This window comes from Hemitrygon akajei, chromosome 8 (assembly GCF_048418815.1).
Source record: "Hemitrygon akajei chromosome 8, sHemAka1.3, whole genome shotgun sequence".
Lineage (NCBI taxonomy): Eukaryota > Metazoa > Chordata > Chondrichthyes > Myliobatiformes > Dasyatidae > Hemitrygon > Hemitrygon akajei.
This window is the reverse complement of record NC_133131.1, coordinates 40,859,242-40,878,036: the sequence shown is the minus strand read 5'-3', so window position 1 is coordinate 40,878,036 and position 18,795 is coordinate 40,859,242. Positions and strand designations below refer to the sequence as shown.

General features: G+C 40.3%; 1 protein-coding gene across 1 annotated transcript in view; it reads right to left on the bottom strand.

Moving 5' to 3' along the window:
- tmem132e (transmembrane protein 132E) overlaps positions 1–18,795 on the bottom strand; it is a 585,697-nt gene that overhangs the window by 149,839 nt on the left and 417,063 nt on the right. The window contains exon 5 of the mRNA XM_073053675.1: positions 15,265–15,408. Coding sequence (XP_072909776.1) covers positions 15,265–15,408 — 144 coding nt within the window. The remainder of the gene's footprint in view (positions 1–15,264; positions 15,409–18,795) is intronic.

Genomic DNA, 18,795 nt, shown 5'->3' with positions numbered 1-18,795 from the left:
TGCTCAAGATGCTGTGTAGAACTACGTTATTCTTCTTCAAATAACACAACAGAAACTTTTACATCTTGAGAAGGAATACAATGTCAATCAAATTTGCACTTCCTCCTGGGGGTGTGGCAGTGAGTGTACATTTCACCTAAAGAAAGATGGACAATGCTTCTGAATGGATCTCTTACTCCTTGGTATGTGTATTAGACTGTTAGTCCACATGGAAGGTGGATTGTATAATTTAAAAGGGCTTAAATTAAAGAGAAAAATTTAGTACATCCTGCCAATTAGCTAGACCCAAAAATAAGAATGCAAAAATATAAAGAATATATTTTAAAAAACCACCATATCTTGTTAAAGGAAGCTGCTTTAATAGAAAGATTCAAGTTCATTCAATCAAGATAAATGCAAAGAGCCATGTAATTTACTTTATAACTAGGTATTAATTAACTTGTTCAACTAAGCTAATGCAGATAATTTACAAAACATAGCTAAAGTTCTGTAATGAATATGATTATTCTTGCAATATATCATACCTCAGGTGATTCATATGAATTTTCATAATCTAATAAACTGAAGGGAAGTATATCCAATTGAGTATTCAGTACCTCACTTAGCTTCCCACCTGAGACTATAAAGAAGCCTCTAGGTCACAGTTCTTTTAATTTGTCTTATGCAGTACTAAGTTATTAGCCTTGGTTTGTCATTGGAAGTGAAATTAAAAGCACTGTAAAATATGCTAAATTTGGCAGTCCTCAAAAAAGAACATGGGAAGTTTTGAAATGCCAGCTAAACATTATGACTCTGCCAGCCTGCCATTGCTTGGATGCTTCAGTAGGAAGTTAATAGCATAAGCACCATTTAAAACTGAAATGCATTATTAAAGCCAGCCTGCAACTGATAAAGGGGAAGTTGTTTAGAGTGGTGAGAGCTAGTATAACACTGGACATCAAGGAATTTGCTTCCCAAATACTTTTGGGTGCACCTAATGGATTTTGGTTGCTGATCATGAAAATCACCATGAAACTTCCCTATCATGCACAATTTTTGTTTTGAATCGCCTGTATTTGTTATTTCAATTCATAACTCAGGTCAATTAAAATGTTGCTCATAATGTAAGCTGAAGAGTTTTTACTGACCCCGGGAGTGTGAATGGGACGGTGTGGAGGGAGCTTCACTCTGTGTCTGACCCCGGGAGTGTGTGATGGGACGGTGTGGAGGGAGATTCACTCTGTGTCTGTGACCACTCTGAACCAACCACCACAACCCTAATCACCATCTCAGTACAGAAACACCGTGACCACTCTGAACCAACCAACACAACCCTAATCACCATCTCAGTACAGAAACACTGTGACCACTCTGAACCAACCACCACAACCCTAATCACCATCTCAGTACAGAAACACCGTGACCACTCTGAACGATCAGTCACAACCCTAATCACCATCTCAGTACAGAAACACTGTACTGCAGGTTTTAGAAAGGCTATAAAAACATCACACACATTGTTCTATGCATTGCCTTAAGTCAAGTCAAGTCAAGTCAACTTCTATTGTCATTTCGACCATAACTGCTGGTACAGTGCATAATAAAAATGAGACAACGTTTTTCAGGACCATGGTGTTACATGACACAGTACAAAAAACTAAACTGAACTACGTAATAAAAAAAAACAGTGAAAGCTACAGTAGACTACAGACCTACACTGGACTGCATAAAGTGCACAAAAACAGTGCAGGCATTACAATAAATAATAAACAGGACAGTAGGGCAAGGTGTCAGTCCAGGCTTCGGGTATTGAGGAGTCTGATAGCCTGGGGGAAGAAACTGTTACATAGTCTGGTCGTGAGAGCCCAAATGCTTTGGTGCCTTTTCCCAGATGGCAGGAGGGAGAAGAGATTGTATGAGGGGTGCATGGGGTCCTTCATAATGCTGTTTCCTTTGCGGATGCAGCGTATAGTGTAAATGTCCATGATGGCGGGAAGAGGGACCCCGATGATCTTCTCAGCTGACCTCACTATCCGCTGCAGGGTCTTGCGATCCAGGATGGTGGAATTTCCGAACCAGGCAGTGATGCAGCTGCTCAGGACGCTCTCAATACAACCTCTGTAGAATGTGATGAGGATGGGGGGTGGGAGATGGACTTTCCTCAGCCTTCGCAAAAAGTAGAGACGTTGCTGGGCTTTCTTTGCTATGGAGCTGGTGTTGAGGGACCAGGTGAGATTCTCCATCAGGTGAACACCAAGAAATTTGGTGCTGTTTACGATCTCTACCGAGAAGCCGTCGATGTTCAGCGGGGAGTGGTCGCTCCATGCCCTTCTGAAGTCAACAACTATCTCTTTTGTTTTGTTCACATTCAGAGACAGGTTGTTAGCTCGGCACCAGTCCGTTATATCGGTGTATATCGGTTTGTGACCACATTGATGCAAAGGCTCTATGTGCATAGCATATTGTGTGTACTCATTATAATAAAGTAATTGTATTTTCAGGAGTATTTGTGATAGCAAATTGTTTTGCCAATATTGCACCAGCCGTGATACTTGTTATATTTCTGGTGAGTATATGCTTAAATCTCAAAGATCGAGCATGACTCCTCTTATTAAGAAAGCCTATGAGCTCTACTTTGTGTGTAAAATTGGAGCCCAAGTAAAAGTCTGGGCTCCTCATATTTGCTGTGCAACCCGCACTGTCGATCTTAGAGCTTGGCTCAGAGCCACTCAGAAGTCAATGACGTTCACTGACCCAATGATATGGCAAGAGCAGAAGGATCATGTGACAGACTGTTACTTTTGTATGACCAGTGTGTCTGGTCTCTCTGCTAAAAACAAGAAATCCATTGAAGACTGCAATCTCCCTTCAGCCATGAGACATGCCACATGACAATAGTCTTCCAGTACTGAAGCCACCAGAGTCATGGAGTCTAGAAGAGGCAGGCAAAAATGCAATGGTGCACAAGCCAGGAATGGAAAATGACACTCATACTAATACAGATTTTGAACTCTTTATGTTGAGTGAGTCTCATCTGATAACTCAACCTTTGTTAAATGACCGGTCAGAGATTTGGGTTTGTCAAAGGCAGAATTACTCGGTTCAAGGCTGTCACTAGGCACAAAAATTTCCCTAAGACAGATGTTTCCTGAATAATTGATGTCAAGATTAAGGAACAACACACACAAAATGCTGGTGGAACACAGCAGGCCAGGCAGCATCTATAGGGAGAAGCGCTGTCGACGTTTCAGGCGAGACCCTTCGTCAGGACTTGGCCCGAAACGTCGGCAGAGCTTCTCCCTATAGATGTTGCCTGGCCTGCTGTGTTCCACCAGCATTTTGTGTGTGTTGTTGTTTGAATTTCCAGCATCTGCAGATTTCCTTGTGTTTGCTCTCAAGTTTAAGGAAGGCATTTTTATTAGTCCAGAAATCAAACAGGTTATCAATGACAGGCAATTCAAAGATCTCCTAGTGCGACCGGAGAAAATAACTTGGAAGGCACTCAAAGATTTGTTGAAAATCTTCTTGGCAACTACAGAGCACCAAACTACATGCCGGTGGTTAGATAGATAGATAGATAGATACTTTATTCATCCCCATGGGGAAATTCAACTTTTTTCCAATGTCCCATACACTTGTTGTAGCAAAACTAATTACATACAATACTTAACTCAGTAAAAAAATATGATATGCATCTAAATCACTATCTCAAAAAGCATTAATAATAGCTTTTAAAAAGTTCTTAAGTCCTGGCGGTAGAATTGTAAAGCCTAATGGCATTGGGGAGTACTGACCTCTTCATCCTGTCTGAGGAGCATTGCATCGATAGTAACCTGTCGCTGAAACTGCTTCTCTGTCTCTGGATGGTGCTATGTAGAGGATGTTCAGAGTTTTCCATAATTGACCGTAGCCTACTCAGCGCCCTTCGCTCAGCTACCGATGTTAAACTCTCCAGTACTTTGCCCACGACAGAGCCCGCCTTCCTTACCAGCTTATTAAGACGTGAGGCGTCCCTCTTCTTAATGCTTCCTCCCCAACACGCCACCACAAAGAAGAGGGCGCTCTCCACAACTGACCTATAGAACATCTTCAGCATCTCACTACAGACATTGAATGACGCCAACCTTCTAAGGAAGTACAGTCGACTCTGTGCCTTCCTGCACAAGGCATCTGTGTTGGCAGTCCAGTCTAGCTTCTCATCTAACTGTACTCCCAGATACTTGTAGGTCTTAACCTGCTCCACACATTCTCCATTAATGATCACTGGCTCCATATGAGGCCTAGATCTCCTAAAGTCCACCACCATCTCCTTGGTCTTGGTGATATTGAGACGCAGGTAGTTTGAGTTGCACCATATCACAAAGTCCTGTATCAGTTTCCTATACTCCTCCTCCTGTCCATTCCTGACACACCCCACTACAACATGCTTCCATCACACAAAACCATGAAGTGCACCATGCCACTAAGATTCATTTTGTGCATTCCCGTGCAGACTTCTTTCCTGCAAATATTGGTGCTGTCAGTGATGAGCATGATGAAAGGTTTCACCAGGAAATTGTGGTCATGGAGAAACAGTATCAGAGCATCTGGAACCCACCAATAATGGCTGATTATTGTTGGACACTTAAATGAGAAGCCTCAGATACTTGAGTACAAAAAAAATGATTAAAACATTTTTAGCTTAGTTGAACTATTGTAAAACATCAGCACAATTATGTAATTAAATGCATTATATTCAATAAAAGTTAATTTCTTGTTTTCCAAATTCCTATGTGATACAAATAGTCTGAAATTATATTTGGATCCAGCTGCAAGCAGTCTATCTTAACCACGAAAATTTCTGAGGAAGAAACACTTTCAAAAAATTTGTTGTCAAGTGTTCTCACTGTCAACAACCTAGTTTCCACTCTTGACCCAACGCACCTTGAAGAAGGACCCATTAAGGTTAGCATGGCCACATATCTACAGCAGGAAGTGACCATGAAGTATGGGCCTGCATCAGGATAATCTGACCCAATGTCTTGATGCTCCTTAGAAGTTAAGCTTGTTGCCATAATAATTGTGCATTACAATTTTCAAAGTGGTGTGCAGGGCCAGAAATCCAGCAATCTTCTCCAACAGATTATTACAATTGTGGAGGCACTACCCTAGGGGAAAGGCAGGGTTCAATGTAGCTTTACTAGTCTTCTCTCAGAAAGACAATATTTGTCCAACCATCTTTGATATTCTGCCTCTGCCACTTGTTATAGCCTGGACTGCCACAGCACTACTGATGTTCAAAAGTCTGTATCCAGGTTTTCTTGGCCAACAGCTCCTCGAGGCTACTCTCTACTGTCCTTCACTGAAAGCCATGGTTTTACTGCTGGAATAGGACTGTGAGTGCACACCAAAAGATGCAAAAGCACGCAAAAGGCAGTCACAAAAGTAATATAGTGGATTAATTAGATGAAGTTTGCATGGTATATGGCATGACTTCATTTATAAATTTGAATTAGAATATTTATTTACTGTAGCCAAAAAGATACCATGATTTTTAGATGGAAGGTCTGAAGCTTGTCCCTAGTGTCTGGGGAGCTGTGGCTTCAGATTTTGGACAACCTGGTCATAATAAAATTGTCTCAGTGTCTAACTTTATTATTCTTCCTATACCTTATCCTATTGCTCCTTCTTTGCTGTTTGCTTTTTAAGAGATTCAGGAGCTGTGTCATCAGGATGCTGAGGTTGTACAGCATGTTGCAAATCATCAGAGGTCTTGACACCAACCTGTTAAGTAGGTTTCCTTACATGTGACAACATGGTGTACATTGTTACATGTTCTCCTTATGTGGATTTATAATGAAGGCCATAAAAATCCACCAACTTTATCAGCAGTCATCCATAACAGTTAAAGCAATACAATCTGTCAGTAACCTACTCATATTGTTTCTCAATCAAACTAATATTAACATTTAAATTCTGCAACACAAACTAACTTAGCTATCACAATTCAAAAATTCATATTCAGATTCAATATAGTTTGTACATAGCGCCAGCTATTCAACTATGGCAACCACATCACCAAAATACTCAGTGCGATAGTCATGCACTTTTGATGGACAAGGTGCTGGCACATAATTAAAATCAGCATTGGCATATCAGCACTGTGTAGAGTGTGCACAAATGGCATTCATTAATGAGAAGAACTTGCTGCAGCATCCCACTTGAAATATGCTCACAAAAGCTGATTAAAGATACATTATATGCAATCTCAGGAAACCAAACTTCCACAGAATCTAATAGCTACAGATATAGTATGGGTGTGTAACAATTATCTGGTCAAAATTCAATGGTCTGCAACTATGAGAAGAAATGCCATCTTTGTAAGTAGTTCACATGAAATATTTTCTCATAACACAAAGCTTCAGGGATGTGGGTTCATCCCTGAGCAGGGGTATTGTCTATTTAGAGTTTGCATGTTATCTCCATGACAGAACAAGTTTTTTTCCTGGTGGAATGGTGCCCTTCCACATCCTAAATGTTTTGTAAATTATCTCTTGGGTTTTTGGCAAAACAAGTCAAAGGAAAGTTGATGGACAGTGTGAGAGGGAATAAATTTCAGAGGTTCAGAGAAGTAAGTACAGGCATAATGGGATTAATGTGATTGTATATATACATGGCATAGATCTGATGGGCCAAAATGTCTCCTTTGTTTTTGTTATAAACATTGGATAAAGGCTACACAAAACACTTTTAAATTAGGTTTAGTGTGCTATACAAGAACTGTGGTTTGCCCAGGGCCACAAGAAACTTTTGGTGAGCTACACAATCTAATTTCCAGTCATTATCTCTCTATTCCAGATATTAAGTGGTGGCATCATGGGATTGATGGGAAAGGCAGAAGGTTAGGTGAGACCTGTAAGAAAAACGGCAAAAACATTTGTCCTCTCAAGCTGCCATCAAGTGCATATCAGGAATGAGCCTCAAATAGTCAGCAATTTATACGAAAGCTCAGTGACTGAAATTCTGCAGGAATATCTGGCTAAGCATCCATGCCTGAAGGTTCCTGTCACCCTGGAATTGCTGTGCATCGTAGGCTGTGGCTGATATTTACCATATTCATTGATGCTCTCTGCTAATATGAAGGAACCATCAGAAAGAACAGGTATGTGAGAATTAAAGGATTCCTGAAGGTATAAGAGGTGACCCATGAGATCCTTCAGACACCTTACAACGAGAATCACAAAGGCTATTACCTGGTGAAAATTCAAATTGCCTGCAACCATTGAAAGAAATTTTCTCACAATCAATGCCATGCCTCAGGGAAGTTCACATGGTGCATTTATATTCAGGTAGTGTGTAATGCCCACTATATTTCAGCTACTGTGCTTCATGATGTGTTGGAAGAACATAAAGAACAAGAAAGAATTCTGTTCTGCATGATGAGCACTCCAATGTAGAAACCTCAGTAATTTCTACGGACTGATTTGATGATCTAAATTCATATGCATTTCTTCGTTAAACATGGGAGGGTAATCTTTTAATTGAAGGACTGGCAACAGAATTGTGAACATGCATGATTCTAATTTAAAGTCATTAAAGAAACAGATTTAAGAATATCATCTGGCTTCAATATTAATATCAAGTAGATTCATTAAGAGCAAGCAGCTGGCATTATTAAGCCTTCCTTTTATGCTGAGAAGATTAATGGAGCTAAAATACTTGACAAACTATGACCATCCAAATATTTGACTCTCACTGGTGATCTCAGCAGGAAATTACAGGAAAAGACATTTCCAGGTCAATGACAACAGTTTCAACAGCTAGTATATTATACTATCTACTGGATCATCATGGCTTATCAAACACACAAGATGATTCAATTACCTTTCTGAGACTGACCAGAATGTGACATTACACATGCAACCTCCTGGAAAATAAATTCTGGTATGTTTTGTTTCGGAATACTTATCCAGTACAGTCACATCACATTATCAGGGCTGCAGCACTCACCTGTACAAAGTACTCAGACACAAAGAAAACAATGAATTTCCTTATGGAGACACGAAAGACTACAGACCTAGCTTTTCATGCTGGCTGTCTCCCCTCCTTCTTTGCAGTTCAAATGAAGGTTCCCAACCCAAAATATCAACTGCCCACTTCCGTCCATGGATGTGACCCGACCTGCTGAGTACCTCTAGCTCCTTTGTGCATTGCTCCAATTTCAATACTGATGTGTTGTCTCCAAGGATGACCTTGAAGATACAGCTGTGACTATTCCAAGGTGGGAAAAACAAGAATGATGTCTCTACAGAATCCACTTTATGACTTTCTCAATTTGGATCTCTTCTTGAGATATATATCAGAGTAAACTATCCATTCTTTCTGAAAAGGTCCTTGAAAACATATACTGAGAGGATTATACTAAGTATGTGTTTTTCCCACATTTCAAGTGTTTGTTATCTCTCTATCACACTATCAGGAACCTGCCTTGATAAGCTGAGTAAGGTGGTACCAAATCATCAAGTATCCTCATTTCAGCTGGGTTTATATCACCCCTCTATTTCATTTACCCATCTTTCCCTTTGGTTAATCACTTACAGAATTCTGAGGGTGTATATGCCCCAGATAGTTCCAGCATAAAGCAGGGAATATCAAACTGCATGCTAGGAATCATTGGTTTCAAATTTCAGTCATCCCCTCACCTCATCTTTTCCCATGGTGAAATGCAATTACTAGTCAAAATCTGTAAGAAGTCGAGACAAAAAGAGAACAGGTACCTTATGATCTCCTCAACAGCATGATTTTCTTTTGCAAGATTTTCTTTTTTTTTAACCATTGTAAAATTTCTTTTTCTTATTAAATTAATGAATTGCCGATAGTTCAGCACAGACACCAACTATCAACACACAGAAACGTAGAAGCATAGAAAACCTACATCACAATACAGGCCCTTCGGCCCACAAAGTTGTGCTGAATATGTCCCTACCTTAGAAATTACTAGGCTTACCCATAGCCCTCTATTTTTCTAAGCTCCATGTACCTATCCAAAAGTCTCTTGAAAGACCCTATTGTATCCGCCTCCACCACCGTTGCCGGCAGCCCATTCCACGCACTCACCACTCTCTGCATAAAAAACTTCCCCTGACATCTCCTCTGTACCTACTCCCCAGCACCTTAAACCTGTGTCCTCTTGTGGCAACCATTTCAGCCCTGGGAAAAAGCCTCTGACTATCCACACGATCAATGCCTCTCATCATCTTATACATCTCTGTCAGGTCACATCTCATCCTCCGTCGCTCCAAGGAGAAAAGGCCGAGTTCACTCAACCTATTCTCGTGAGGCATGCTCCCCAATCCAGGCAACATCCTTGTAAATCTCATCTGCACCCTTTCTATGGTTTCCACATCCTTCTTGTAGTGAGGTGACCAGAACTGAGCACAGTACTCCAAGTGGGGTCTGACCAGGGTCCTATATAGCTGCAATATTACCTCTTGGCTCTTAAACTCAATCCCATGATTGATGAAGGCCAATGCACCGAGTACCTTCTTAACCACAGAGTCAACCTGTGCAGCAGCTTTGAGTGTCCTATGGACTTGGACCCCAAGATCCCTCTGATCCTCCACACTGACAAGAGTCTTACCATTAATACTATATTCTGCCATTATATCTGACCTACCAAAATGAACCACCTCACACTTATCTTGGTTGAATTCCATTCCCTCTTCTCAGCCCAGTTTTGTATCCTATCAATGTCCCGCTGTAACATCTGACAGCCAACAACACTTTCTACAACACCCCCAACCTTTGTGTCATCAGCAAATTTACTAGCCCATCACTGCACTTCCTCATCCAGGTCATTTATAAAAAAATCACAAAGAGTAGGGGTCCCAGAACAAATCCCTGAGGCTCACCACTGGTGACCGACCTCCATGCAGAATATGACCTGTGCTGCCTTTATGGCAGTTATTTAGTTTATAATATTTTCGCGTAGTAATTTGTTAGCATTTTTTAGTTAAAGTTAGGATTGTTTAAATCAATTGATTTGTCTGTAATACATCGCGGCTGCGATGACGTCACATCCGGGTTCGCCGCGTCTTGTGGGAAATTACCGGTTTGAAATTCACGCAAGGGTGGGGGTCACTCACATGTGCCACCATAACGCTGACTAGGGTCTCTCTATGCACCAAAGACACAGTGAAAGCAACGCTGTAAGTCATTAGATAATCGATATTTCGAGTTAAAATGTTAACGCCGATTCTGTTAAAAGTAACGACGGTCGGTAAGGTTTACCTTTTCGTCAGTTAAAGAGTCGGGATAGTTTGTATTGAAGTGTATCTAAAGCAGCCAATGGAGCAGCTAGATTCTGACTGTATGCTGCACTTTAATGTAATGTAGTTATCGTAGTATTACCTTTGCAAGTATTCACAATGTAAATGTGATATTTAGAAGGAAACAAACACTGTACCAATCCTGTATTGTTTTTCAACAGTTTTCACCATGCGTTAATGTGAAGAGTGAACAGTAAATGGTTAATCTTACTGCGGTCTCGTTTGCATTGATTCTGGTTTATCTCGACGTTTACCTCGGCGTTACTTCACACCCGAGCGAGAACGTTACATGACCCATTTACAACCACTCTTTGCCCTCTGTGGGCAAGCCAATTCCGGATCCACAAGGCAAAGTCCACTTGGATCCCATGCCTTTTTACTTTCTCAATAAGCCTTGCATGGGGTACCTTATCAAATGCCCTGCTGAAATCCATATACACTACATCTACTGCTCTTCTTTCATCAATGTGTTTAGTCACATCGTCAAAAAATTCAATCAGGCTCGTAAGGCACGACCTGCCTTTGACAAAGCCTGATTTCTGAGCCAGGATTTTCTACAACATATAAACTCTGTGTACCAGGCAAAGGAAAACTACAGAACTGCTGCTGTACTAGATCAATGTTTCCTACGATCATGCCATGTGTGCCTTCAACATTGCAACCAATGCTACTGTGGACAAACTTCAACTTGCTCACGATGATGTCCAATGTCTCTCAAGCTCTGTACATTACTGTACATTAAGTCAGGGGAAAGGATCAGCGGTATCATGTGAAAGGCATACTTTTCTCTGAAGGCTCACTAAGTGTGTGAGTATGTTAAAGTGTCTGCGATATAAACATTTTGAAAGGATCAGGAAACCAATGTACCTTACACAAGAAATGAGAGTATGGTCTTGTTAATGTAGGTGATACTGTGCAGTGACTTTATTGAAAATTGTACATCTGTATATTAACCTAATGTTTTGCTTTCTTTGACCTAAAATTATTGAAGTGTGAAAGGGTAACTTCTGAAGCGGGATGCTATTTCACACATTGTGGCCTGAATCACATACAGCTCAAAGTTGCATTGCACATTTCCCACCCAACTGCATTCACTTGGTCTTCTCCCTTGGTCCAGAGGTTAGAGATGCTAGCTTTTAGGTTAGGTGTAAAACTAAGCATCATGTTGTATCTCACTGAACATTAAAGATTTGATAGCATTATTTCTAATAGTACTAATAAAATTCTTTGTTCTTAGTCAGCATTTATTTCTCAACCAGCACATCCTTCTCCACTATCAATGCATTTAAAGATTAAAAGATTAGCTTTAATTTGTTACATGTACATTGAAACATTGAACCATGCAGTGAAGTGCGCTGTCTGCATTAACAACCAACAGAGACAGAAGATGTACTGGTGGCAGTCCATAAGCATTGCCAATCTTCTGACGCCAACATGGCAAGGCTTCAACTTACTAACTCTAGTCTTTCTTTGGAACTTGGGAGGAAACTGGAGCACCCAGAGGAAAAGCAAGTAGTCATGGTAAGAACATACAAACCTCTTACAGACAACGGTAGGAATTGAACCCTGATTGATCACCATGCATACTACATATTTCTATTTCAGACTGCAATGTAGTTATGAACTATGAGCAACTTTGCACAACCTTGCATAGCACGCATTTCTATTTTAGACTGAAACATAGCATGAATTGTGCATTTGGATCTACAAACCCCATTTCCAGAAAAGTTGGGATATTTTCCAAAATGCAATAAAAACATATCTGTGATATGTTAATTCACATGAACCTTTATTTAACTGACAAAAGTACCAAGAAAATATTTTCAATAGTTTTACTGACCAACTTAATTGTATTTTGTAAATATACACAAATTTAGAATTTGATGGCTGCAACACACTCAACAAAAGTTGGAACAGAGGCATGTTTACCATTGTGTCACATCACCTTTCCTTTTAATAACACTTTTTAATCGTTTTGGAACTGAGGATACTAATTGTAGTAGATTCGCAATTGGAAATTTTGTCCATTCTTGCTTGATATAAGACTTCAGCTACTCAACAGTCCGTGGTCTCCGTTGTCTGATTCTCCTCTTCATGATGCACCATACATTTTCAATAGGAGATAGATCTGGACTGGCAGCAGGCCAGTCAAGCCCATGCACTCTGTGTCTTCAAAGCCACACTGTTGTAGCCCGTGCAGACTGTGGTCTGGCATTGTCCTGTTGAAATAAGCATGGATGTCCCGGGAAGAGACGTTGCCTTGATGGCAACATATGTCTCTCTAAAATCCTAATATACGCCTCAGAGTCAATGGTACCTTCACATACACGCAACTCACCCATGCCGTGGGCACTGATGTACCCCCATACCATCACAGATGCTGGCTTTTGCACCTTTCGCTGATAACAATCAGGGTGGTCGTTTTCATCTTTGGCATGGAGAACTCGACGCCCGTTTTTTCCGAAAACTAGCTGAAATGCGGACTCATCTGACCACAGCACATGGTTCTACAGTCTTTCGGTCCACCTGAGATGAGCTCGGGCCCAGAGAACCCGCCGGCGTTTCTGCATAGAGTTGATGTATGGCTTCCTCCTTGCGTAATACAGTTTCAAGTTGCATTTCTGGATGCAGTGACAGACTGTGTTAAGTGACAATGGTTTTCCAAAGTACTCCCGAGCCCAGGTGGCTATAATTGTCACAGTAGCATGACGGTTTCTTAGGTAGTGCCGCCTGAGGGGAAGATCATGCGCATTCAACAGTGGTTTCCGACCTTGCCCTTTACGCACTGAGATGTCTCTAAATCTTTTCACAATATTATGTACTGTAGATGTTGAAAGACCTAAATTCTCTGCAATCTTATGTTGGGAAATGTTCCTTTTAAACTGATTAACAATTCTCTCACGAATTTTGGCACAAAGGGGTGAGCCACGACCCATCCTTGCTTGCAAAGACTGAGCCTTTGATGGACGCTATTTTATACCCTGTCATGATACCTCACCTGCTACCAATTAGCCTGCTTAATGTGGAGTCTTCCAAACCGGTGTTACTTGAATACTTTGTGCACTTTTCAATCTTATTTTAACTCTGTCCCAACTTTTGTTGTGTTGCAGCCATCAAATTCTAAATCTGTGTATATTTACAAAATAGAATTAAGTTGGTCAGTAAGACTATTGAAAATCTTTTCTTTGTACTTTTGTCAGTTAAATAAAGGTTCACGTGAATTAACATATCATAGATTTTTGTTTTTATTGCATTTTGGAAAATATCCCAACTTTTCTGGAAATGGGGTTTGTAGATATACAGCAGAAAAATGCACATAATTCAAATTACTAAACAAAACAGGAGCCCATGGTATTATAGGAAAGATACTACACTGGACAGAAGATTGGCTGACTGGAGGGGGCAAAGAATGGGAATAAAGATGGCCTTCTCAGATTGGCAGCCGGTGATTAGTGGTGCATGGCAGGGGTCAGTGTTGGGACCACAGCTTTTTTTTTTCCAAATGTCAATGATTTGGATGACAGAATTTATGCGTTTGTAGCCAAGTTTGCACAGGAAACAAAGAAAGGTGGAGGAGCAAGTGGTGTTGAGGAAGCAGGGAGTCTATGGAAAGACTTAAGACAGTTTAAGAGAATGGGCAAAGAAGTGGCAGTTGGAACATAGTGTAGGGAAGCGCATGGTCATGTACTTTGGAAGAAGGCATAAAGACCTTTCTAAATGGGTTGGAAGATCAGAAATCAAAGGTGCAAAGGGACTTGGGAGTCCTATTGCAGGATTCCTTAACATTAACTGAAGCCTTAAGCTGAGACTTTGTAAGGCATTGGTCAGACCACACTTACAGTATTATGAGCAGGTTTGGGGCCCTTATCTTAGAAAGGATATACTGGCGTTGGAGAGGGTCCAGAGGAGGTTCACAAAAATTATTCCAGGAATGAAAGGGTTAACATATGATAAGCGTTTGATGGTTCTGGCCTGTACTCACCAGAGTTTAGAAGAATGAGGGAGGGGTGGGAATATCAATGAAACCTATCAAATATTGAAAAGCCGAGATATGGTGGACATGAAGAGGATGTTTCCAATGGTAGGGGAGTCTAGCACCAGGGAGCATAATCTCAGAATACAATCATGTGTCTTTAGAACAGAGATAAGGATGAATTTCTTAAGGGTGGTGAATCTGTGGAATCCGTTGCCACAGATTGCTGTGGAGGTAGAATCACTGTGTATACTTTAAGTGAAAGTTGACGGGTTCTTGATCATTAAGGGTCAAGAGTAGAAGGGAGAAGTCAGGAGAATGGGGTTGAAAGGGAAAATAAATCAGCTAGAAGTGAATGGTGAAGCAGACTCAATGGACTGAATGGTTCAATTCTGCTCCTAAGTCTTATGATCTTATATTAAACTCAACATTTAGAAAATGTAATCCCATAAATTGTTCCATTCCAACACACCAAAATGGAATGCTTTCTACAGTAGTCGCAATTACTTTTCAGGGTCAGATGACATATTTACTCATTTGCTCTAACTATCCTCACAATAAGAAGACAGGTTAATATCATCTTAGCCTTTCAGAATATTTTGGGAATTACCTGTTAAGAAAGATATGGCACATCTGTTTACTCATGAACTATTTTCTTCTTTAACAAAGTGTGAGACTGCATTAGCTTAATAAAAAAGAACACAATATTTACAATATAATGGTAACATAATGTTCCAAAGTTCCAATGTCTAGATGTTTCTGATACAAATTACTGTGGGTTTGTTCTGTTGATGACACCTTTGGACCACATTGGTCAAATTGTGCCACTTGGATCATAAATCCACATTTACAATGACTGTCACATTGGAAATACTGATACTCCATCCATTTCCCTGAGTGTAATCAATCTGCTATAGACATACAGAACAAATTAATTCCATTGCCAATATCTGTGAGTAATTTATGCCAAGTTTGTAACTGTTCAACCATTCTAACTGAAGTTACCTTAATAATATCCTCATTAGTGGACCTGCACTCAACAAAGGATGACACATCTGTGACGATTCCATTCACTTCCACAGCAATGACCTTTAGAGGAATAGCCACAGTCCTTCCTGTAAGTATTGCAGTGTTGATGATTTCAGTATTCTGGTAAAGAAGGTAAAACAAATATTGTTAATCTTTAGACATCTGTTTTCGCACTTCAAACAAGTTAGCAAACTGTGGGTGAAGCTCCGGGATTTCAGTTTGCTACTTTCACGTATTCTGAAAGGAAAATGATATACAAACCAGAAATTCTTTTTTTTGTCTCATTCACAGTACAAATACAATAGAATCAATGAAAAACTACACAAAAAAATGGATGAACAACCAATCTGCAAGACAACAAATTGTACAAATACAAAATGAAAAGCAATATAATGTTAATAGATAAGAAAGAAATAAATAATATTGAAAACAGGAGTTGTAGAGTCCTTGAAAGTGAATCGATAGGTTGTGGAATCAGTTAAGTATTCGGGTGAGTAGTTACCAAGCCCAAAATAAATAGACTAATTCTTAAGTCCTCATTCAAAAATAAGAAGGACCAGCATGGGGTGAAAGGGTCTTGATTTCTTCTTGTGTTACATAAATACATGTAATATCCATTAAGGTCTGCTTTGGCCAAATAGTATTAACCTCATTATTTGCAGAACTGAAACCTTTCTATTAAAACAAAACACTGGCATGTCAACATTTTGTATACCTGCAGTAAATAATCATCAATTTAAAAAATTATTTTCTAACACACAAATAAATGCTCAAATTAGGTATAGTACTAAGAATTTTATTATTAGGCATTTTCCAATGTCTGCTCTCAAACACTGAAAAAGTGATTCTTAATTTTAACACCATTGTCTCTTTGTTAGCATTTACAGACACCTTCTCATCTTCCTGCTTCTACACCTAGTTATTCCTCCCCAATCTTTGCATCCCATGGCAGGACAAAATAAGACAGAATATAGCATAAAATAAGAAAACTGGAGAGGCTGCTAAGGTTGTACTGTAGAACACCTGCAGTGCAGTCAGGCAGCTCAAGTAAATCTTTAATGGCTTGATCATTCAGAGCTCTGAATAAGCACTCGTCAGCAGTAACACCTTCATTCCTGACAATAAACACAAGATGATCAGACTATTCCACTTGCTACCCATTCTCCCCCACTTGAGTAGAGGAGAGGGATTTATGAGGATAGACAATAGATAGCAGTGTCTTAGCTACGAATGGGCAACTTGATAAAAACCTTGACAGTGCAGCGTCTATCCTCACAAACTAGTTGGACTCTCAGAAAGGAATAATTTCTGTTCATGCATTTTCTCTTTGAGCAGAGGAGATGAGAGGTGACCCTTGATAAAGAGATGATAAGAGGCATAGATTGAGTGGATAGCCAGGCTGGAAATGGCTTATATGAAGAGGCATAAATTTAAGGTGATTGGAGAATATTATAGGCAGGATGTCAGAGGTAAATTTTTATGGTGCTGCCATATGTGGTGGTAGAGGCAGATACATTAGCAACATTTAAGAGGATCTTAGACAAGCACACAGATGCTAGAAAAATGGACAGCTACGTGGGAGGGAAGGGCTTGCTTGAACTTAAGTATGTTAAAAGATCGGCACAACACTGTAGCCTGTACTGTGCAGCTATTTCTATGTTCTTGGCTTTTCAGGTGGAACATTCCACATCCTTGGTGAACCTACCATTCTCCTATCTCTCCTTCCAACATGTTCAGTTTGTGCTTAAAAACGCAAATCTGAGGAAATCTGCAGATGCTGGAAATTCAAGCAACACACACACTACTCTCCATCTCCCTCTGGTGCTCCCCTCTGACTTTCTTTCTCCCTAGGCCTCCCACCCATGACCCTTTCCCTTCTCCAGCTGTGTATCCCTTTTGCCAAACAACTTTCCAGCTCTTAGCTTTATCCCTCCCTCTCCTGTCTTCTCCTATCATTTTGGATTTCCCCCTCCCCCTCCCACTTTCAAATCTCTTACTACTTTTCCTTTCAGTTAATCCTGATGAAGGGTCTCGGCCCGAAACGCTGACTGTACTTCTTCCTATAGATGCTGCCTGGCCTGCTGCGTTCCACTAGCATTTTTTGTGTGCAGTTTATGCTTAATATTCTTTGGTACAGTCTGATCATGTATGGACCTGTGCAGTAATCCATCCCATATACGATAATCTGATGGTGACCTTGTTGTTTGCAGGTTTCCATCAAAGGATAAAATGGTTTTTCATGTATACATTGTAGAAGTCAATGATGCAGTTTATATGCCAAGTGCATTTATGTAATGTGTAGCTCAAAGGATTCAGAATAACTTTTGATCTCTGCTTTTGTTGAATGCTGCTATTAGCATTGAAATGAAAAACTCAATGTTGTATAGAAGTCCACTACAGCTTAATCTTAATGTAAAATATATGGAAATGTGTTTGAATAAACTGTATTTTGCATCTATAATATTCTAGTGTTTCATTTCAAATTATTAAAATGCAAATGTGCTTCTTAAGTAATGAAACTTTTCAGAAACAAATGACATTGCATACTAAATTAAAACTTGACACAATCTCATTTTTATGACTAACTGAAAGTCAACCAGCTTACTGACAACATCAATTTTCAACTGTATGTAGTTGAGATGAACTGGAAATACTTTGCCAAATATTCAGGGTTTAGGTGTGTTGATTACTCATTATATCTAGTAAACACATTAGAGTTTAAAATAACACACACAAAATGTTGAAGGAACTCAGTAGGTCAGGCAGCATCTATGAAAATGACATTGAGCTAAGACCCTTCTTCAGTGTTGAGAAGTTGGGGGGGGGGGGGGGGGGAGATGCCAGTATACAAAAATAGGGGAAAGTGAAGGAGGCTAGCAGGAAGGTGATAGAATGCCAGGTGGGTGGGAAAGATCAAGGGCTGATGAAGAAGGAATTTGATAGGTGAGGAGAGTGGACCATTGGAGAAAGGGAAGGTGGATAGGAAGCAGGGAGAAGTAAGAGGCAGGAGAGAAGTGCTAAAAGAGGGGAATAGAGGAGGGGGGGGTGGAATAATTTACTAGAAGGAGAAATGGATATTAATGTCATTAGATTGGAGGGTACCACCTTCAACCTCCTCCACCTTAAGAGTGGCTTAATCTTGGCACAAGAGGCGGGCAGGGACTGACATACCGGAACAGGAATGGGAATTGGAATAAAAATGTTTGGCCACTGGGAAGTCCCACTTGTGGTGGATGGTGCTGAGGTGTTTGACGAAGTGGTGCCCCAATTTACTACAGGTCTCAATAATGTAGAGGCGGCTGCATTAGGAACACTGGACACAGTAGACAACTCCAGCAGATTTGCAGGTGAAGTTTTACCTCACCTGGAAGGACTGTCTGAGGTCTTGAACGAAGCTGAGGGAAGTGATATATGGGCAGGTGTAGCAGTTAGACTGTTTGCAGAGTTAAGTGCCGGGAGGGAAATTATTTGGGAGGTAGTTGGCATCACCAATCATTGTCGTGCTCA